Below are 23,020 nucleotides of genomic sequence, written 5' to 3' on the forward strand. Positions count from 1 at the left end.
ACTGGAAACCTAGCCACTAGGTTCACTAGTAGGGATAGTGAAGGGCATAGTGATAGGGATCTTGGAGAACCTACAAGTGCTACTTTACTAAACCATCATGACCCCCAACTATACTCTAAATATTATCCTAATACAGATCAGTGGAGACCTCACCCCTCATCAAGGAGGAGACCATTGCAGAAAACTACAACTTCCACCCCCCAAAAAAACATTCAGAGCTGTGAAACACAGTGTCATCTGATACATCTACAGCACGACTTCTGCATCTAAGACTCCATGTATGCCATGGAACACAGAAGAGAAAGATTAAGAGCCAGAGGTACAGGAGGTTTGCTAAGACAGTGTGTCTCCTGGAGATGAAGATTCAACACCACGGCTGCCTGAACATGGCCTGAACAAGGAAACACCAATAGACATGATAATGTAGGAGGAAAACTAACAAACTCTCAACCCCAGACAAAGAACTACAGACATCTGAGGAAGGCTGAGAGTGGAGAAAGTCTTCTCCAAGGAAGAGCACATTATTCAGTACCAAATAGTGGGTCCTGAAACTTACATACAAGTAACATTATACACACCAAGCAAGTTGTGTTAACATATGTAGGAACACACACACACACACACACACACACACACACACACACAATCTAAAGAGAAAGAGGCCACAAATCTGAAAGCAAGGAGGGCGGGTAGCACATGGGAGGGTTTAAAAGGAAGACAAGGAAGGAGCAAATGACGTAATCATAACATCAAAGAAAAAAATAAAAGTGCTTTTAAGAGGACAGTAGTTTGGGAGTCTTCAGGGAGGGCTTCATGTGCTGGAGATGTAACTATTGAATACCCCCCTAGTACACAAAGCCTCAGTACCACATAAAATGAGCATGGTGACCCCTGGCTGTACTCCCAGCACTTGTGAGGTAGAGGAAATAGGCCCAGACATTCAAAGTTATCCTCAGCTTCATGGAGTTTGAGATCCTGTCTGAAAAAGGATCACAGCAATGGCTATCCATGTTGTGGCATCTTCAAGAGATTCTTGGTAGGCAGAGAACAGAACATTCACAGGCAACTTAAGAACACAGCTATCGCCCACAGTTTAGCCAGATCTCATCTCTCCCACAAGTCACTGATGACGGGTCCTGGAAGGGAATGTTTGGTGCCTTGTTGACTCTCTGAACCACTGTAGGTTTTCAGACCCCTTCATAGGAAGCTCGGGAGCCACTCAGTTCATTTAAAAAAAAAAAACAAAACCAAACCACCACTACCGCCACCAATATAAAAACCCAAAGTGACAGGCATAAAGGATACTCCCTTGAATGCTATTGTAAAGTTCTGGGTGGTTGGAATTTTTTCCGGGTCGCCTGTCATTTACTTCATGGGACAAACACTTGATAGGCCAGTGAGACATCAGAGCATCTAGCATATCTGGGTCAGTGTCTGCTCTCATTTTCCAGTGTCCCAGGCGAAATTGAAAGTACCCATCTCATTAAGTGACAGACAGTTATTTCACTGGTAGTTGGCTCCATTTTCCCCTAGGTCTACCATTTTGTTACTTTAAGAAAATTGCAGCCGGCTTCTTACTCAAACTCAGTGTGGCATCTAATCTATGGTAAATCATTCGCTCAACCATGACTACAGAGTAAAAGTAGTCTCTTGCAGGCCTGTAATTTTCCTAGCAGTCTCCATATCTTAAATGGATTTCAGTTTCCCTCCAGGAAAAGAGCTTTCAGAAAATTGATATTTTTGAAGACAAGGCCTGAAGACTCATTGGCTTAAATATGTCACAAGGGAGAAGGCTACACATTAAAAAAGATGAGAGGAACATTTCCCCTCCTGGTCCAGGGATTGCAAACAGATTTGATTCCAGAAGTCAGGTAGGAGCAGAAAGTATGTGTGTTGAGTAGAGGGACAGTAGAGCTGGTGGAGTTGGGAGAACTAAAGGAGAAGAGGACAGCCTGGACCCTGACGCTATGATTTTCCAAGTTCTGAGCATCACTGCACTTTGAAACTTTACCAGACACTTGAGAAGTTAATGTAACCAGTGCAGTATGGCCAACATACCCTTGGAGAGCAGAGCAGTCCATCTCTACACAACACACTAGGACCATTCCAGAATCCCTATACAATATTCCAGCATCTCTGTACAACACACTAGGACCATCCCAGCATCTCTATACAATATTCCAGCATCTCTGTACAACACACTAGGACCATTCCAGCATCCCTATACAATATTCCAGCATCCGTATACAATATTCCAGCATCCCTATACAATATTCCAGCATCTCTATACAACACACTACAGCCATCCCAACATCCAGCCAAGTCTGGTTCTTTTTGGAAGGAGCACAAACAGGCAGAATTGGAAATCCAGGGACTGTTTGGCTCTGTAGACATTTGAATGTTTTCTCTCTTGGGCTCATTTCCATTTTTTTCTGCTTCTGAATCTCATAAAAGTGGGCAAGCAGTTGCTATGCTAAGACTGTGTCTGCCCACCCCACATTTATTTGGAAAAAGGATCCCTCCCCAGCATTTGACACCTGGTAGACACTTGTGAGGTTTAAGTTTTAGGGGTTAATCTGCCTGGAAGAAAGAAATATATGCCCATGTATGTGATAAAACGTTGCTCCTGGGTTTGTCTGTGAAGGTGCTTCCAGAAGACTGGTATTTGGATCAGTGGACAAAGGAAGGCCCACCTTCCCTTAGGGTTGGGGGTGTGGATGGCATCATTCCATCCATCGAGAGTAAGCTAAGCTAGGACAATACAGGAAAGGCAACATTTCCTCTCTTCTGGAGGTGGACACTCATCTCCTGACTGGAAACCCAAGGCTCAGGTTCACAAGTTCTTGGCCTCTGATAGAGTTACATCATTGCTTCTCTACCTTGGGACATAGGATGTGGACTGTGATGTGTTGCCATACTCTTTGGTTCTCCAGCTTACAGATGGTGGACTACAGGCGTCTTGGCCTCCATTGGCATAGGGACAATTTCTATAAACCCACCCCCTCTCCTGTGTCTCCCTGTATCATACTGGTTCTTTACCCGGAACTCTCCACAATACAGCATATGAGCAAACGAGGAGGCGGTACATAACTCTCATTCCACTGCCACCAGCACTAGAGTTTTAAGTAACTCACAACATATTCCTGACTCAGGGCAGAATAAAACCCACCAGGACCGGTTTTAGGGTTTTAGTAGGCTTTACTAACAAGGAGCACATTTGGTAGAATGTATGATCTATTCAAAATAGGGTCTTCGCATTGACTCCCTTCTTCTGTGGCTTGCAACAATTACATAGTTGCAAACAACATAGTTTAGCCCCCTTTACAGGTAATGATTAACATAAACAACGAGGTCAAATAGTGCTGAATCTGACTGACGTTTTGATGTTAGCATAAGGCATGGAGCTTCTGGGCTTAAAATATTATATTCTGAAGTCTTGACAACAAGTGCTTTAAAAGGTTTTAATGTTTTTTTTAACATTTGGGGTGTGTGTGTGTGTGTGTGTGCGTGTGTGCGTATAACCAGTGTGCATGTGAAGGCCAGAGAACAACCTGTGGGACTCAGTTCTCCTTCTACCTCATGGGTCCTGGGATCAAACTCTGGTCCATCATCCTCGGTAGCAAGCTTCTTTACCTACGAAGCCGTCTCACTGATCCAAAGTTTTCAACTCTTCTGATGACAGGCTATACAAGCCAGAACCTCATTTTAAAATGTACGCGGTAACATGAACGTGATGTTTAAATTCTGTGTGAAAAATTATCCCCTGAATAAAACAAACAAAAATTGCAAATTCGAAGAGCAACCACTCTAGCTGGGTACCAAAACCAAACATTTACCAGGGCTTAGGTTCTCCAAGATACAGAAGTCTGCAGAAACTTCTTTCTGTACTTCATCAAGTCTGTGGGGAATCCTTAGCTGCTGCTCAAGTGAACGGCAGCTGAGAGCAGAGCCAGGATTACTGGAACGGTGACTGTTGGAACGGCTCTATACATGGAGAAGCCTCGAGACAAGGAGGGTGACTGCTTGCCAGGTTGCAAGATAAAGAACAGAAAAGGTCCAGGGGCTTTGAAGCTCTTGCAAGCTACCTAAGTAGAAAGGCATCTGACCAGAAGAGGCTCAGGTAAGGTTTTTGAAACGGTGTTTTTTTTTTGTTTGTTTTGTTTTGTTTTGTTTTGTTTTTTTGTTTTTTTGTTTTTGTTTTTTTAAATATCATGTTCTTCAAACAGAGAAATGGCCTCCTTTAAATTTTTACTACTCGGAACACTTTTATTTCTTTTTACTTTATACAAAATACAAAAAAAAAAATGCCAATCCAAAGAGTACAGACCAGTAGTGACAGGCACGTGGCTCGACAGCAAATCGTGTCCAGCGAGACGTTAGTTTTCCAACTTTATTTTAGTGAACACATGCAGTATATAAAACAGCGATAGCAACAGCAACGGAAACAACACACGAAGAGGCTACGGCTTTTCTAGCTCCACCCCTCACCACCTCACCACCTTCCGGCCTTCGGGTGGAAGTGAGAGAAAAGGAATTAAAAAGGCAAATGATACTGTTTTCCATAAAAACATAAAAACTACTATAAAATGTCTTTTTCCCCCCTCCTGTCACACTGATTAAACCTCTCCCGGAACGTCACACATATACACAAGAACGGAACAAAAATGCTGAACCCGACAGACAGCAAATACTCGAGAGGGTTGTTAACCTAGGTAACTGATCAGTAGTTTAAAGAAATCTTCTAGACGTCCTGAAACCCGCCTCTTCGTTCTTCCGTACAGATCCCAGCCATCCTGCCCTTTCTTCTGACACAGCCCTGACCAGAAACACTTGCGTCACTTAACTGTCGCCATGAACCAGTTTCAAAAAAGGAAAGCAGTGTATAAAAATATTTAACAGAACTATGAAAGATGTAGGGAAGGGAGTCTCTCTTCAGAGCAAAGTCGTCTTGGCTTTGCGTGGCTTTTGTCTTGTCCGTCCTTCAGGGCTTGTTCACCTGCCCCAGGAACAAGATGGCACCTAGAGGGTTAGAGAGAGAGAATGTCTGACATCATAAAATGAATTCATGGTGCAAGATGGAGGATACTGCATGACGGGGACAGAAGGAGCCACGGCTAACCTCTTGCTCGGCTGTGCCACTCTCCAAAGGCAGAAATAGTCTCTGCCTTCACTGTGCAAGTGACACGGTGCGATCGCTACTCAAATGCAGAACTGAGGTGAGGGGGACCAAGACGCTGACATTTTAATTAAGTGTCATTTTAATAGAGTTTAGGTTAAACAGTCACAGTGCCTAGAAGCTCCAGAATTGGGCTGTTCATCTCTGATACATTAATGAGGACATATCGAACATGAGATAAAAGAATAAGGAACTACACCTTCTGATTAAAATGACAGCGAAAGAGAAAAATGTACCAGCACCCAGGGTGCGTGGATGTGAAGCAAACCTTCTATAAAGGCAGGCTTATACTTCACGATTAAATAAAAATGGAGGGCTGCTACTACCCTGTGCTTCCTTGTAAAAAGATCTATTCTGGTTATGTACGTGTGAGCCTGTGTGAGCTTATGTGCACTGAATGTATGTGGGTGCCTACAGAAGCCAGAGGGAGGGCATCAGGTCACCCGGAACTAGAGTGATATACAGTCATAAGCCGCCTGACCTGGGCACTAGGGACAGAACCCAGGTCCTCTGCAAGCCCAGTAAGCACTCAACCGCTGAGCCACCTCTCCAGCTTTACTATCCTTAGTTTTTAAAGTTATTTATTACAAAATATTATCATTTAATTAAGAAATTTTTCTTACAATATATTTTGATCAGTTATTTTTAAAAGGTGAATTTAGTGGGCTGATGAGACTGCAAAGTGGGTGAGTTGTTTGCCCTGTAAACTCGAGGACCTGGGTTCAATCCCCGGCACCCATAGAAAAAGACAAATGTGGTGGTGCATATTCATAGCTTATAATCTCATGGAGACAGAAAGGGTTTCTGGGGCTGGCCAGTCAGCCTAGCCTACTCTTCAAGTCCTAGGTCCCCACCTCAAAAAAACCCAGGAGAGATGGCACCTAAGGAATGACAGACAAACCAAATTTGACCTCTGTCCTTCATACATGAATATATGTACACATGTATCCATACAGTTACCCCCACTTACTCCCCCACACTTCATCCACATACAAACATAGCACACACATGCAAACACATTACATACATACATATACGTACACATACACCACACATATATACATACCACATGCACACATCACACATACACACCACACAGACACAGACAGACACACACACACACTACATACATACATATACATATACATACACCACACATATATACATACCACATGCACACATCACACATACACACCACACAGACACAGACAGACAGACAGACAGACAGACAGACACACACACAGAATAAAGATCAGAGCCCAACTTAACCTATGAGCTATTGAGCTAAGATTCTTTGAACAGATAATTCCTAAGGCATTATATCTGAGTGACCTCACAGAAGACACGGAGTTTGTTGTGATATTTAAGGTATTTTTAAAACTATGAAAAACAATGCAATAGATGCCAAGAGTTTCAAAGGGCATGCTGCACCTTTTTATATGTTAAAAACCACCACCTTCCTGGGTTCAGTCCCCAGCTCCGAAAAAAAGAACCTTAAAAAAAAAAAAAAACCACCACCTTCCAAATCTACATTCTTGGCAGTAGTTAAAAGATCCCACCAAACCCTGTAACACAGACTTCATTTTCCTCCCTTTTTAAAGTATGTGTGCATGGGGGGTTATAGTATTCACAGTGTCTCCTATAGATGACACAAAGAAAACAGATTAAGGGCCACACTGATGGGGTGCAACTTAGCTGCAATGGCCCTTTCTGCACACAAACAGCCAAAGAAGAAACAGAGGAACCACTCACCTGTGGGATTGTGTCGGATGCAGAACAGGAAAGGCCTGTCTACTATAAACCAGGGAGGCGATGACCTTGCAATTAGGATTGCAGCTATGGAAAGAGGAAGAAGAAGAAGAAGTGATGTGTTATCCACTGAGTACCAGGGCAGTGACTGGACACCCAGAGGTTGGTACCTGAGGATACGTTTGCTTTGTCTCCTAACTTGGCATGCTACCATGGTCTCAATGATCACTGTGCATTGGGCTGGCCTTTTTAGTTACTGTCTCACTTATTCTGTAAAAGCCCCATTTCCCCAGTAAATGGACTTACTTCTCATAGATTGATGGGGATTGAATAACATAAAACATTCTAGCTCTCGGGACAGAGACTGCAACCAAATGAGCACCCAGAGAATAGTGGCTGTTATTATAAGCTATTTTTACGCATGCCATCTGCTGTGCTGATGAAGCCTCTGGACCTCTTTAACCTACCCACATCCTTTCTGCACATCAAAGGCTAGCTCAGAATGCTTAACTGTTGGTTCCGCACCTTCTCCTTTGCTACATCACTTAGATGCCCTTTGTGACGGCGACACAGACTGCTCATCTGCACCTGCTATATTACGCCCCCGCTCAACTCATTAGCTGTAGATATCTGCCTTGGAAAACAACTTTTTGTTATTCTTGTAATAGTGGGGATAAAACCCAGGACAATGTGGCCGCCAAGCAAGTCATTTGCTACCAAACTACACCCTAGCCTGAAAGAAATGTTCTTTAGACACATAAATCTTAGACCTGCCTACTTTGACCAATGGCTGGCCCCATTTAACAAGACCACGGTATGGCTAAGGAAGAGAGAAGGGTGATATAACGACCAATGTCCGGTATGCTGGCCCGGTACTTTGCTCAAACTTCTGAAAGGCATGAATGATGTGGGTTGCTCTTAGAAAAGGAATGCTCGAGAGCTATGCCGGGCAAACTGCTTACAATTCCCAGTATTCCAATAAATTAGAACTATAAGGGCCTCCAGGGACATGACAAAAACCAACGAGCACACAAGTCTCATGAGCACACAAAGACCTCAAGAGAATCCAAACCGGCTGCCATGCCGACCGACCCTAGTCCTCCAGCCTCTAGAACAGTGAGAAAATACACATCTGTTGTTTAAGCTCTCTGCTCTCTGTCATTGTTATGGGAGCCCAAGCTGACTAATTCAGCAGCCACAGAGTGCTGACACAGAGGCCCAGATTTAGCCTAGCATTCTGCTGTAGCGGTCTTGAAATCCCCGGTGCAATTTAGAACAAGGGAGTTTCCCTTTCATACAGGGCTTCTCTACAAATCATGTAGCACATCTTGACTGGAATGGCAGTTGGCAAGGTGGGCAAATAATTTTTGTCAAATTTAGCAAATAGCAGCTAGGAAAGACAAACGATTTTTTTTTTAAATCAAAACTCATATTCTGGGTCTTTATGTTAAGTGCTATTTTAAAGCAACAGAAAAAAAAAAAGCATTTATTTGGGAGGTGACAGGGTGCTGACCCAATAGAATAAAAGACAACTTTGCTTCACGACTAGAAATAGTCAACCATCCAGCAGGATGTCCAGTGAAGCTATTCTGTGAGCTTACAATCTCACAGTCCAGTCTTCCAATCTCATTATATGGATGACTGACGGTATTGCTGGTGCTGGTGGAGACAAGCTTAGGTCTTCCTTCCTTATAATCGGCCAAGAGGACAGATGCAGATGTTCTAATGATCAATGGAGGCTGCCCAGCAATCCTGGTGCAGTCCTGTAGATGATGCTGATCCTTCCTTGTCCCGGGGACACTTGAGGAGCTATGCTCCCGTACTGGCTGTTATGTTTCAGTCTAAAGATGGGCTGTTCCTGCCGGTAAAGTAGCCAGATGTACTTTGTCCTGCCGAGAGCAGGGACCAACGCAATGGTAGTCAGGCTACGTCTACACTGCCAACCCCTGGCTTGATAAATAAAGCTTTATTGGAATACCTGGGGAAGCCATACCCATTCAGTTATACACTCTAGCTGTTTCCATTATGTAGTTGCAGACTTGAGTTGGGCTGAAATAACATGGTAACTAGCTCTTTCCAGGAGGATGGTGACTCCCTTCTTAGATGAAATTCCTACACTACCATGATTTATCTTTTCTCAGTGTTTAGTATTCAAACCTGTGGCCTTGGGTATGCAGGGCAAGTACCCTACCACTGAGCTACACCCCTGATACCAACATTGCCGTTGTTGTAGTCATCCCAAATTCTTTATTTACCCACACTCACTGCTGTCTCCAAGGCCCCTTCCTCCCTCCCCCTTCTAAGCATTGCCATCACCACCACCATCATCATGAACTACTTCATCAACCCATACCCATTGTTGTCTCCCAAGGGTCTGCTTGCTTTCTTTTTTTTAAAAAAAGATTTATTTTATGCATATGAATACACTGTCTTCAGTCACACCAGAAGAGGGCGTCAGATCCCATTGCAGATGGTTGTGAGCCACCCTGTGGTTGCTGGGATTTGAACTCAGGACCTCAGGAAGAGCAGTCAGTGCTCTTAACCACTGAGCCATCTCTCCAGCCCTAAGGGCCAGTTTTCCCTAGAAGTCTTCTAAGTGGAAGCATGAACCTGGAGTTCGAGTCCAAGGCTATTGGATGTGGCCTTGCCATGTGACCCGGCACTTACTTGTCACTACTGCGGCTTTGGTCCCATCTTCGCTGACTTCAATTTTTGCTTTCTGCAAGATGTGAGAGACATGAAGGCTCTCTGACCCTGTTCCCAGAAAACACAAAATCAGCACTTCTTTGATGAGCATGCCCCCTACAGTATCAGGAGCGACCTCAAAGCCATGGCAAATTCTAGCGTATGAAAAGGGCTAGAAGTACAGACAGTTCTGCAGACGGAGGGCTGTGGGTGACTGCCACTTGCAGTCGATTTCAATTTCTGCTCAATGATTTGCAAGTCTTACTTCTGGGATGGATTCCCAGACCCCAAGTGTTTTAGCACCTCTAATCGCTTCAACTCAGATGACTATTAATTTTATTTTAAAAATGAAAAGGACGGAGATCTGTAAAGATGCCTTTCCCAGAAGGAGAAAGACACTTAATATTATCCAACTAGACTGTCTATCCCAGAGAGCATTTCAGATGGGGAAACTGAGGCTCACAAGGTTAAGACATCTGTCACATGGTTAGGCACAGGGAAGTGCTGGCTTTCATAGCCCCAGTCACACTATCTGCCAGCACAGCAATATGAAAAGGGCACTCCTGGGAAGGGGCAGGCATAGAACTGCAGCTGTGTCTTGGGGACCCTCGAATGAATTCAGTTCCCAAAACAACCAAACAAACCCCAGGGTTGCTACTACCCAAGAGGACACCAACTCTCATCATTATGAACCTGATGGGACACTGGTCTGCATAAAGAGAACAAAAGAGGGGTTGGGGATTTAGCTCAGTGGTAGAGCACTTGCCTAGCAAGCGCAAGGCCCTGGGTTTGGTCCCCAGCTCCGGAAAAAAGAAAAAAAAAAAAAAGAGAGAGAACAAAGAGCTTTTTTGGAACCACCTGTTTTTTGCATTGTCTGCACAAATTGCCAGCTCCAATATGGCTCCAATAATGGCTAGTTGAGACCAGATGCATGTTTGTATGGCTTGGGTCACCTACAAGGTTAAAGAGACCAGCTCAAGAAGATTCAGGGTGCCTGGTCCTCCTATTTAGTATTCAGACCATGACAGGTGATTTTTGAACCACAAGAAGTGGTTCTTTCTCAAACTTTATCAGGTCAAGGAGCCCATTAAAATAAAGGTGTGATTCAGGAGGTCTGGATGTGAACCAAGATCCACATTTCTAATGGGTTATGCTAATGTGCTGGGCTGGGGACCAAGAATGAAAAGAGAATGGGAGGATGGATGGATGGATGGATGGGTGGGTGGAGCTCCAGTTCCAGCAAAGGTGTGAGGAAGGGCTAGGCGTGAGGTGGCAGGAGTTTCTCCTGCAGGAGATGTTCAGATATGCTGGAGCATGCCACTGGGTTTGGTAATAAAACTAACTGTCTGCCAGTCAAGGGTCGGACACTGGAGTACTTGGTATGTCCACACTGTAGCCCGTCATTGGAAATTGTGTACTAAATGTAGACGTCAGAGACCTGACCCATTCACACAATTCCAGGCAAAAATTACATCAAATGGCAAACACAGAAAGATGATGCCAAGTATTTGCTATGTATGCTGCTTGGATGAAGGACAGTCTCAACCAGACGCCTTGAATTCGTTACTTCAGACAAATGGCAAAGATACATTTCTGCACACAAGGCAAGCCGACACTGCTCTGTGGAAGTTAGCAAAGTGTTTGAGAATTCAAAAGTCATCAGGTTTTTTTTTTTTTCAAACCCAAGGGAAAAATTTGTATTAAAAAATAAAGAACTGTGGAGTCCTAATCAAGAGGCACACTCTGGGGTTACAAAGTCCCTCAGCAGTAGAGTGGTTGTCTAGCAAGCTCACAGATGTGGGTTCAAGTCCCAGCATCGGAGAAGGAAAAAAGCTAGGGTTTGGGTAACAGGCGATGCAGAAGTCCTTATCCTTGTGGTCCCTCGGGCCTCACATGAGATGTGGGAGGGAAAGATGAATGCTAACTGAGCCGTCAGCACTCAACAGCAGCCTTTGGCGATGCATCAAACCAAAATTTGCACAAGTTTAGGGCCACACCCTCCTGATTTTGTTATTTCTCTTTTTGAGCAAAGAAAGAAGGACCTGTAACATGGTCTTGAAGTTTACATTTTAAACTCGACATACTTGTTATTTTTGCAAAATTTGCCTTTGACGGTTCAAACATCTCAGTAATGCCAAGGGCTTTCAGTGGCTCCTTCAGATCTGTTTGTGCCACAGCTGTGAACCTATAGGAAGGCGGAAAATATAGGAGAGATTAACATACGCTGCGATTCAAGCATGGCGAAATCAGTGCATAGTTTGAAATAGATTCTTTAAGTAAGACCTTGTTATCACTCTGAACTGCAGCCTGACTTCTAAACCTAAGCGTTAAATACCAGGTAAATAGACAACACACCCTCTACTCGCTCACAATGGGCATAGCCATCCAGGTGTGACAGTCCATACCGGCTATTTAAACATTCTTCAGTGGCTTTCTATAAGAGCGTGTGAGAATGCACCTAAGATGTGTATCTTTTAGGTGTATACATATTTTTCCTGTATGCATGTGTGTGTGTGTACATCTGTCCCCAGGGCAGCCAGGAAAGGTCATCAGATCCCCTAGAACTGGAGTTATAGATGGTTGTGTACCACCATGTGGATGTTAGGGACAGAATCCAGGTCCCTTGCAAGAACAGTGAGCACTCTTAAACATCGACCTACTTCTTCGGCCCCCTCAGGAGGAGGACTTCTGACACTTGTAGATGTCCTACACTGACTACTCAAGACTTAAACATTAGTAGGATTCTCTGTTCCCACTGAGGTGTGGCTAGGCACTCTGGAGTGTGGGAAAGCTGATACTGATGAGAAGTTCACAGAAAGGAGACAGATTCCACCCACCCCACACACTGAAGAAAGTGTCCTTTGAACTGTTAGGAATTAGGACGCACACAGAACTGGGTCTGCTTTTACCCTTTAGCCTCAAGTTGTAACACCAGGAATTGCATCTATAATTTACTTTGGAGGTATACAAGGAAAAGCACCTCAAGTGCTGGTGGAACACAGCCCCATGGGCCTTGATGTTTAACAGCTCCCAGCAGGTACCTGAATGATCACTGAAGTTCCTTATCTTACCAACCTCCTTCAACTGCTGTGCTCTAATCCATACCTTATGAGGCTATGTATGTATTTTTCAATTCTCAAATGGAAAGAGATACGTCAGAAGAGTCATGAAGACTTTGCATTCATGGGGATTCTAAGACCAGGGCTGCCTGCGTTCCTTTAGTAACCATTCTGGTCTCGCCACAAACAGGCTCCGCAGGGTTTCAGAGGAAGCTTTCAGAAAACACAGCCTGGTTCTCTCTAAAGCACACTTTCCATAAAACCATCTTAGCACCCTGTTTCTAGGTAGGCAATATGACAGCTCTCCCCTGAGCAGGGCATCCTTTCTTTTTTAAGGAAAGGGCTACTCACTTGGGCAGGACCAGCTGCATCCTCTTGGGTACCATGGTGTTCATCCAGCTATTGATGGTCTTGGTACTGATGTGAGGGATGATGGCGGACAGTGGGGTGGAGCTCTCTGTTGGCAGGGCGATCAACATGCTGATGCTCTCACCATGGTAGGGCAGCTCAATGAAGTTGTACCATAAGCCATTTGGGGTTTTGGTAGACCCTAAAGAAATCAGAGGCAGATTTAGTGTTTGCCTAATGACTTCTAGAGCGGGGACAAGTGGCTGGCAGTCACCAGGGAAGCCGTAGAAGAAAGACAGCAATTCAGCCTGCAGAGCTCCCTTTGCTACAAATAGCTCCCTCAGAAGGACAAAGATAAGGACAATGACTTCTTTCTTCCCTGGTGCAGAATTCTCTGTCTTCAGTCTAGACAGAACGCCTCTGGGCATCACTAAGCTCACTTTAATTCTGCTGAGTAGAATGTAAGTAGACCATTAGATCGCTAGGTACTCACCACGCAGTGCTTTGTAAGAAGTTGACCTTTACATGGGTAAAAGAATAAATTAAAGCTACTTATGAGCTTTGCTTTGTTTTTTTTTGTTTTTTTTTTACATTTTACTTTGTTTTAGAAGATATGATTTATTGTATTTAAGGCATAATATGATGTCCAAGGCAAGACACAGCAAAAGCATTTCTATGGTAGAGCCATTTAGCATACCCATCATTCCTTATAGTTTCTGGTTTTAAAATAGAAAAGGAGCGAGCTAGGTGAGCACCAGGTTTCATCTCTGTTTCCCAAGTGCAGATGCACTATGACCAGCTACCTCAAACCACTGCCACCATTATAGACATGCTACACCATAGCCTCGAACCGTGAACCAAAAGAAACCCTTCCTGGCTTTAGCTGCCTTTGTCAGGAATTTTCTTACAGCAACAAGAATTGAAACTCACACAGCAACAGAGAACAGCCTGAGACAGCAACTGCAAGGTACAACCGAGCAGTCAAAAGGGCTCCCACTGGCATTTCTAAATTGACAGGGGCTTTCTAAAGCTTGTGTTAAGCACTAAACCTTTAAAGGTGAACTCTGTGAACTCGATGAGGTGCCATGGTCTCCCTGTGCTATCCCTCTATACAGATAGAAATACTGGGATATTAAAGTATGGACCTCAAGAGGTTGCTGGGATGATCAAATGAGAAAAAAAAAATAGATGCAGTCGTAAGCAGGGTGCCCATGGGACCCCCCACACCCACCCTTTCCTCCTCTACACGAAGTACAGCAAAGAGAGAAAAGAGGCAGCAAGTTCTTATGGTTTTCACTGGAGTCTTCTTGGCGAATGGCTTTGTTTTTGTTGTTTTTGAGACAAGGTTTTATTGTATAGCAGCCCTGGCTACTCTGGAACTCTCTCTGTCAACCAGGTTGGCCTTGAACTCACAGAGACCTCCCTGCCTCTGCCTCTTGAGTGCTGGGATTAAGGGCGTACTCCACCACGGGGTGCAGACCTTTGGACAGGCCACGCCTCCCGAGAAGGAGGACAGGAGGTCAAAGAAAGAAAACAGCAAGAGACAGAAAGACAGGCAGCTTTGTTTTGTCACAAGCACGTTAGCTATGAAACACAAACCGTAAGGTGGTAGAGGAGCCGCCGCCATCCGATAACAGAGTCCTCTTGGCTCCGCTGGAATCTCTCTGTCTCCCCAAGCACAGAGTGCACCGGGCTGTAGGACAGCCAGGAACCCAGTGCCATCAGACTCAGCTTGGAGTTGCTGTGAGCTCACACCAGTCTGGATTCCGGGTGGTGACTACCCAAGAATCAACGTGAATATACTCCGTCTTTACTTTTATTTAGCCTGAGTGATAAAACGGTCTCAGTGGAAACTGAGAAATCAATGAGAAAGTGGGAAAATACCCCACTTCCTAATGAGCCCTTTAATCCTAGAAGGAAACATCAAGTCTCTGGCTCTAATGGGGCTAATTTTTAGAAACTGTGAAATGCAGGAAGTAGTTATTAAATTATTGCTCTGGGGCAGAGAACGAAGACCCAGAGAGAGCGGTTGCTGTAGAAGTGTATATAATTGAGCTAAGGTGGATTGAAGCTATGAATGATGGGGAGTAAGAGCTGGAGTGGGTGAGAGGTGGGGAGGTGAGCAGGCTCACAGGCTGACCCAACCTTGACCGGATACATCGTTACCGACCAGTAGAACCAGCACAGATAACCATTCTGTGTAGTCACACATTCACTGGATGCTTGACCTTTTTCTACCTCTGCATTGGACCCCAGGACTGGGTGACCAGTGCTGGCAAGGAGAGCTGCATCTGTCCAAACCCATGCTCATCTTGAGAAGTTGGGAGAAGAAGACCTCTGCTCTCTCTTCCTTCCCAGGGACTACAGTACTGCCCCTCTCTACCCATAGCCTTTTACCGAGGGCAAATATGAGATTGAGAACACAGGCTGGAGTTGCAGAACCTGGATTCAAAGTCAATCGTAATAGCTCACTCAGTCATGACTTACCACACTCCACACAAGTTGGCACATAGCACAGACTTACATACTAATGGGTGCAGCTTTGTAACCACCGGCCCATTTTTGAAACATGAGCTTGCTGGAGATTCTAGACTGACCCCAAGCACGAAATCCTTCTGTCTCAGCTACATGTGGGGATTACAAAGTCCAAGCCATGATGATGCCTGGGTGCCTTACTTCTTGAAGGACTGGTTACTCCTCGGAGTGTAGACCCAGAGCTAACTTACCATGGGAAATCACACCTGTGGCAGGGGGACACCTCCCCATTAGGACAAGTCACACAGGAAAGGGTATTTGGGAGTTGGAGCGAGGGCATGGGCCTCTGGGTGTCAGCGTCACATCCTGAGCTATCTAAAACCCAACATCTGCAAAGCGCACTGGGCTCTTCTGTGAGAATGATTTCTGCAGTGTATAACCCATGAAGCTGCCCCCTCACTCAGAAAACGGACAAGGATGCCTTCTCTCTTAGATGAAAGATATAATTAGTCAAGAGTCAAGTATGAAAAATGCGGACACTTTTCTTAGAAGACCCATTTAGCCTAAGAGCTTTTATTCTAGAAAGGTCCTTGCAATACTCTGATTCCTATGGTTAACTCCTACAAGGAAGGACATAACTGAATTCACTGAAAAGCTACAAATGCTTTATGGTCTGTAAAATCAAGGAGAATGTTTTAAATACTTACTATCAGGAAAGTGTCATAGACGGCTGTCCCTGTAATGACCTCTAGCTACCAGTCGAAGTGGATTTCCTCATCCCACTTGAACAGAGAGTGAAAAATGTATTTGCAAACGACAAATAGACCCTCTTGAGTACGGCTGTCTACATCACAGACTAGAGTCCAAAGCGGGCCTGGAGACAGCTGATGGGGAAGAACAAGGCTCAAGGAATGGGGGAACCAATAGAAGTGCCGTGTTGGGAGATCTTGGCAGGCAAAGGACAGAACACAAGTAGCCTTGGGAACTACAACTCAGTAGACAGCCAAAGGGGATGAATAAGAGCTGGAAACAGAGAAAGAAGGAACCCGGAGATAGGTGGACTGCGGAGACATCCCAGGCTGGTACAGTGCCCGCCACACAAGTATGATGACCTGAGTTCAATGCCCAGGACCCATAGAAAAATTCAGATAGGATGCCAACCTTGAAATTCCAATTCTGGGGAAGCAGAAAGAGGTGGGTTCTAGAGATTCAATGACCAATCAGCCTAGCTGACCGTGAGCACCAGGTTCAGTGAGAGACCTTGTCTCAAAAAATACGTTGAAGTGTGATTGAGGAATATACCCAATGGGGACCTCCGCCTTCTGTACACACCTTGGACACAGGTGCACCTGCATACGTATGAGTATGTGCACACATGTACACGTGAAGCAATCTGATTATTTATTGTTCCCCCTGCCCCTCCCGCCAGGGTAAGGTCTCCATGGTATAAATTCAAACATTTATGCTGAACGTTTTGCTGAACGTTTGTAACAACGTTGATCGGCAATTCCTATTTAAGCCAATTTCCTGTAGGATAGCGATAAAAGTCTTCACAAATGTACGCATAAGAAAACCCAGTGATTATTTATTAGAGGAAAGGAAACAACTGACTAGCCAGAAAATATTATGTAAGTTTATAATCATGAAATAATGTGCAACTAAAAATCGGCCTTGTAAATCCTAACGAATTGCTGAAAAAAAAAAATGTCCCATGATATAGTAGATGATGAATCAGATGGATTACGGAACAAACACCGCAGTGTAATCCTATGCATGCAAAATGGCTTCAAATCCACTTCCTACACTCACAGAATAGGTAAAAAGTTACATGCCTAGCACTTAATAGAGGTTTTTGTCCCAGGAAGTGGGATTATTGGAACCCTTTTCTTCCTGCTTTATACATGCGGCAGCTGGCTTTGCAGTGAGCCCGAAATGCCGTTCCACTAAACAGCACTTCAAAGCTCTCTCTAAATAAATAATAATTTTAAAAAGTCGATCCTTGAAGGTGTATTCTTTAAGAGTCACAAGTCAGAAGTATTTCTCTCCCTCTTTTTTTTTCCCACCGTCTTGCCTGGATGTTGCCAAGCCTGGGTCTCCTCAGAGACACTAAGGACATCTTAGGAGAGGAGTGAAGTCAGATCCTCTCTGAATGGCAATGTTTCAGCAACGGGGTCAAGACTTGGTGGAGGCCCAGAAAACACCCAACAGGAAGTCATGCGGGTTCTAGCCTCTTGAGTCTCGGCCGGTAGTGTTGGCAGAAGGTGGAACTGGCCAACAGGCTAGGGTCTGCAGTCATGAAAATGAATGCCTGCCGGAGCCCCTGAAGCCTGCTGGACCCTCCTCATAGGCCCACGCATATAAGCCGATCTTATCCAGAGAAGCTGCTGTGTAACTAGGGGAAGTATGACAGTCTCACGTCACACAGCCTACAAAGAAGCCAGACTCCAAGCCAGACACTATGACAGGCACAGATAGGAGGGCAAGGATGAGCCCAGGCTGACCACTGTACTGACTTGTAATGAAACGGAACAGAGGCAAGAAGAACACCTATTCTGTGTATTCTGTCCTGACCTCACTACAGCAGTCACAGTGGGCCTGAAGTAGACAGGTCGCCAGGCTGGCTCATCTAAGCAGATCTTAAAGGAGGCATCATACAAACCACAGGAAGAACACAGGGAAACTGCTACAGACAGGTTATAAATGGTGGTCGCCATTCCCAACCTTGTGAGGTGGGTGACCTAGAGGGAAAGAGCTCCGGAAGGAGCTGAGACCCTGGAGGGTAAGAGAGCTGCAGCCTTGGTGTCATTGTAGGGAGAGACTGGGAAGTGAATGCCACAGTCATCTCTTTCCTCTCACTAGTCACCTGCTGTTGCCATACTGGCCACTCCCATAGGAAACCAGGGACAAAGGGAGCCCCACCAGGCAGCCTCAGCTGCAGACACTGAGTGAAGGAGGTGGGAAAGGAGAGAGAATAAGGGAAGGGAGATATTCATTCTCACATTCCCCACTTCCTCTTTCTGTTCATCCCTCTCTCTCTCCCTTCCTCCCTCTGTATGTGTATGTTTCCTCTCTCATTCCTTTCTCTGTCTGAACTGATAAAAATACATTTATATCCAGGACGCCGTTCAGTAGTAGAGTCTTTGTCTAGCCTGCCCAAGGTCCTGGGTTTGAGCCTCCACGCCACAAAAAGATGCATCAGTAAACACCTGTAAGTTCTTGGACAAGTCAGTTCTGAACTCTGTATATGCCCTTAAGTGCTTCTCTTTGAGACTAGACTGTATTCTTATTTAAAAAACTGCATGTCTGAATCTTCCAGAGGAATAGCTAAAGAATCATATTTTAATCTTCTGTTTGGTTTTGAATAGAAGGCTGACTGCATGAAAACTTTATTTAAAAATAAAACATCTCTGTCTGGCTATGTACTAGGGGTGCTGCCAGCATCCCAAGGTGATCTCAAGCAGCACAGCCCAGGGAGGGGAAGTCAATGTGACTGGAACGACTTTCAGGCAAAAGGAGCGATTTCCTGTGCTCAGGGGCCGTGCTTAACTTCTCCCACAGGTAGCCAGCACCGTGGTCAACTGGATGTAATTTGATTGAATATGAAAAGCGACATATTTAGGAGCCAGAGAGATGGCTCAGTGGTTCAGAGTGTGTTCGGTCCTTGCAGAGGATGAGAATTCAGATACTCTAGCTCCAGGGTATCTGATGCCCTCTTTTAGCTGCTGTGGGCACCTGCACACAGGCATACACAGAATTAAAAGACCCTTATTTTTTTTAAAAGGAAGATTAAAAAGAAATAAAAGGGCATATTTGGCACTCAGAGGACCAGTATAGACAGGAGACTTGAAGACTGACATACAGACAGGAAAGAGATTTAAGGTGGATCAAGAATGTTTCAATGAGGTGGAAGGGGAAAGACAACCAGTCATGGTTATCTGTGTGGTGGAAAGAATGGTATATATGGGAGACTCTTTCCTCTGTGAGGTTGATGGTGCACGCTCACTAAGAAGAAAATCCAGGGGCTGGAGAGAGGGGAAGAAAGCTTGCTGTGTAAGCAAGAGGACTTAAATTCCAATCTCCAGAAACCACATAAAAACTGGGAGACAAGAAAATCGTTGGAGCATTTTGGCTGTCAGCTCCAGGCTCAGTGAGAGATCCTGTCTCAAAAGAAACAATTTAAGTGTTACAGAGCAGGACTCAATGTCCTCTGGCATCCACAGGAACATGTGTGTGTGCGTGTGCGCGTATGCACACACGCACACACACACACACAAACACACAAATCCACACACAGGACATTTCCATTTTAAATATGGAAGCCCATGTGAAATCCTACCACTGTGAACATTTTCCTGAACATTCTCCAAGACATAACCGTATAGACAAACGTATAGAAAGTATTTTTGTAAGCACGGTTCATCAGCATCTGCTGTTTTATAACCTGCCTTCGGAAATCAGATACGCACTGCATAATCCTCCTATTTATGTAGCTCTAAATCTAATCACCACCTGCGTTCCAGAGCACAGCCATGTCTCAGGATCTACAGCATTTGGCATGCTAAAATCCCTCACATTCAGTGTGGTCTCTCCATGTAGCCTCTACCAATCCCACTAAATATTTTAAATCATCTGTTACTTATAAAACTGATGCGATGTGGATTGCCACTTCATTACATTGTTCAGGGACAATGACAAGAAAAAAAAATCTGTGTATGTTTGATATATGCTCAACTTTTTTCTTTTCTTTTCTTTCTTTCTTTCTTTTTTTTTTTCAAATATTTTCCCATTTGAGGTAAGTTGAATCTGACCATACAGAACCCAGAGCTCTGAATTTAGCTTTGTATCAGGTTTCTATTTATTTGCCAGTGTGTGATTATCTCCGGGCAGTCAGCTCTCTGGAGTGGGGCTGCTGGGAAATGACCTAGAGAAAGTCCTTCAGCTAACAGGTCCCCACCACCAGTAATGCTCAAGGGGCCTGCTTATCCTAGGCAGTAGCCATAAGTGGGTTTTAGTAGCCTTCCTAATTTCTGTGAGAAGTAAGAAAGAAATAACAATAATTTGACAATGTAAGCTTGCTAATCGTGACTTGATAGATTCCTTTGTATGTTTAATGTACATGTATATTGATTTCGTTAACTATCTTTTCGTTCTATATTTTCAACCCAGAAGTCTATACAGATGAAGTGTTAATACATAATGTTTTTATATGGTTTTAAGAAGTCTTGCTTCCTGGAAACCTCACCCTCTCTGGAGTTCTGGCATTCTGGGTATGAGCCATGTCTCTCAACTCCCATCCCCACCCCTGAGGGTCCCCCCCAACCCCGCCCTTACAAAGATCTGCTCTTGAGTAAAGAGTACCAGAGGCCTTGCCTTTCTGCTACTAGCACATTCTGGAATAGACCTCACCCAAAAAACACTCACCAGAGCGGAACACGGAGAGCTGGGCTAGCATGGGTACTTGGTAGGATTTTCCATCACCTGCCACGAAGGTCCGTTTCTTCGTGTTCTCGGGTTGAAACCGGGATTTCCACAAACCCTTGAAATACACTGCGTTAACGAGGAGCAGTTTGGTAAGAGCACTATCGATCAGATTTGGGGAAAGTAGGTTGTCAATCATGCCTGTGAAGAACAAGGGAAAATTGTCAGCAACGGCGGCCACACTCAGGGCAAAGGGCAGCTGGCTGCCAAGACACAATGGAAAAAAATTTTTTTTTGAAGAATTAAATCAGACATTCTGATCTCATGTAGCCTAGGCTGGCCTCAAATTCTTTTTGTAGCTGAGACTACTTGAACTTCTGACGATTCTGCCTCCAACTCCTAAGTGATGGGATTTCGGGGTATGAACCGTGTCCAGTTTATGTGACATTGCAAGGTGAATTAAGCAAGCAATGGCTTCTCAATTGGATGTCTAAAGCCCACTTTTTACACTAATTTTTTCTCATTCAAATTTAAATTTTTCAAATAAAACTGAAACTTAAAATTGCTAAAAACAAACAAACAAACAAAAAAGACCTTTACTTACTGGTTAGTTAAGACTACTAAACCAGCTCAAGAACTCACAACTAGGTCCGTAAGCCCCTTGTTTTAGAAAATGCTTATGTGTCTAGAATAGGCTATATTTAATTAGGAACTGTTTTGGATGTTCTTACTGACAACTGTCATGTGACTGCCGATAGAGTCCTAGGTGTTTATGAGATAAGTGGTTTTGGCTTTTCTTTGTTTTTACGCCACTAGGCTCACAGAGTCTCCATCTGAGTAAACATTCTAGCTTGTGAAATGTCAGAGCTAAGCTTCATTTCTTCTAAGAGTTCAGACACGCTTGGAATCAATCCCCAGGCCTCACAAGCCACCTGACAACTACAACGAGAACTGCAAGGGAATGCCATGCCACTCACTGTTTAAGATGGGGCAGTGAGCTAGGCTCCAGAGTACAGAGGAGATGGGGTTAGCCTATGGGAAACGACTTTGAAGGTACGTGATCTCCTGCGGGGATGCTGGGATGTAGTATCATTATTGCATCGTTAGTTAAGGAAGAAATAGGTTCTTCCCACTTCAGAGTGTTGGAGGGAATCCTTCAAAAGCCATCCCTGGTTCTTTTTGCTTGATCTTGGAAGGTTTAAAGGTGTGTGTGTGTTGAACAGGGGTTTCTTTTCTTTTCTTTCTTTCTTTCTTTTTTTTTTTTTTTTTGAGCTGTGGGCCGAACCCAGGGCCCTCCGCTTCCTAGGCAAGGGCTTTACCGCTGAGCTAAATCCCCAACCCCTGAACAGGGGTTTCTTATACCCAAAGCTATTAACATTTAATTCACTTGATTTTGGTCTGTATATGTATCAACATATAATATTCATTCAAATTATAATATGTAAAATGGTAAGAGTAAAATCAACAGCTTCCAAGGAGGCCAGATGTCTAAATTAAGCAGAGAACTCCATGTCTCTTAGAATGAAGCTCAAGAGGGAAAAGTTCTAATAATCTACGAAAGTCTCTGGAACGAGTTGTGTTACGGTTTGTATATGCTAGGCCCAGGGAGCAGCACTATTAGATGTGGCCCTGTTGAAGTAGCTGTGGCCTTGTTGGAGTAGGTGTGTCACTGTGGGTGTGGGCTTTAAGACCCTCATCGTAGCTGCCTAGAAGCCAGTCTTCTACTAGCAGCCTTCAGTTGTAGAACTCTCAGCTCCTCCTGCACCATGCCTGCCTGGAAGCTGCCCTGTTCCTGCCTTGATGATAATGGACTGAACCTCTGAACCTATAAGCCAGCCCCAATTAAATGTTGTCCTTATAAGAATTGCCTTGGTCATGGTGTCTGTTCACAGCAATAAAACCCTAATTAAGACAGAAGTTGGTACTGGGAGTGGGGTATTGCTGTGGTAGGCTTGACCATGCTTTTTCTGGGAAGAATGTGGATTTTGGGACTTTGGATTTGGAAAGCAGTGGAGTGATTTAAATGGGGCTTAATGGGCTATACTTGTAGGAATGTGAAAGATGTTGTTACTGAGAGTGATTTGAATTGTGCGGATCTGGACCAAGAGGT

The 23,020-nt window shown here is 44.4% G+C and overlaps 1 protein-coding gene across 1 annotated transcript in view; it reads right to left on the minus strand.

Annotated features, from left to right (window-relative positions):
* Nucleotides 1–4,239: 4,239 nt before the first annotated feature.
* Nucleotides 4,240–23,020, minus strand: part of Serpine2 (serpin family E member 2) — a 63,786-nt gene continuing 45,005 nt past the window's right edge. Inside the window, exons 4-9 of the mRNA XM_032901447.1 lie at nt 20,914–21,111; nt 13,021–13,219; nt 11,695–11,795; nt 9,593–9,679; nt 6,929–7,012; nt 4,240–5,019 (exon numbers count right to left, since the gene is read on the minus strand). Of these exons, the coding sequence (XP_032757338.1) occupies nt 4,982–5,019; nt 6,929–7,012; nt 9,593–9,679; nt 11,695–11,795; nt 13,021–13,219; nt 20,914–21,111 (707 nt within the window). The 3' untranslated portion in view covers nt 4,240–4,981. The remainder of the gene's footprint in view (nt 5,020–6,928; nt 7,013–9,592; nt 9,680–11,694; nt 11,796–13,020; nt 13,220–20,913; nt 21,112–23,020) is intronic.

The sequence above is a fragment of the Rattus rattus genome, chromosome 4 (genome assembly GCF_011064425.1).
Source record: "Rattus rattus isolate New Zealand chromosome 4, Rrattus_CSIRO_v1, whole genome shotgun sequence".
NCBI lineage: Eukaryota > Metazoa > Chordata > Mammalia > Rodentia > Muridae > Rattus > Rattus rattus.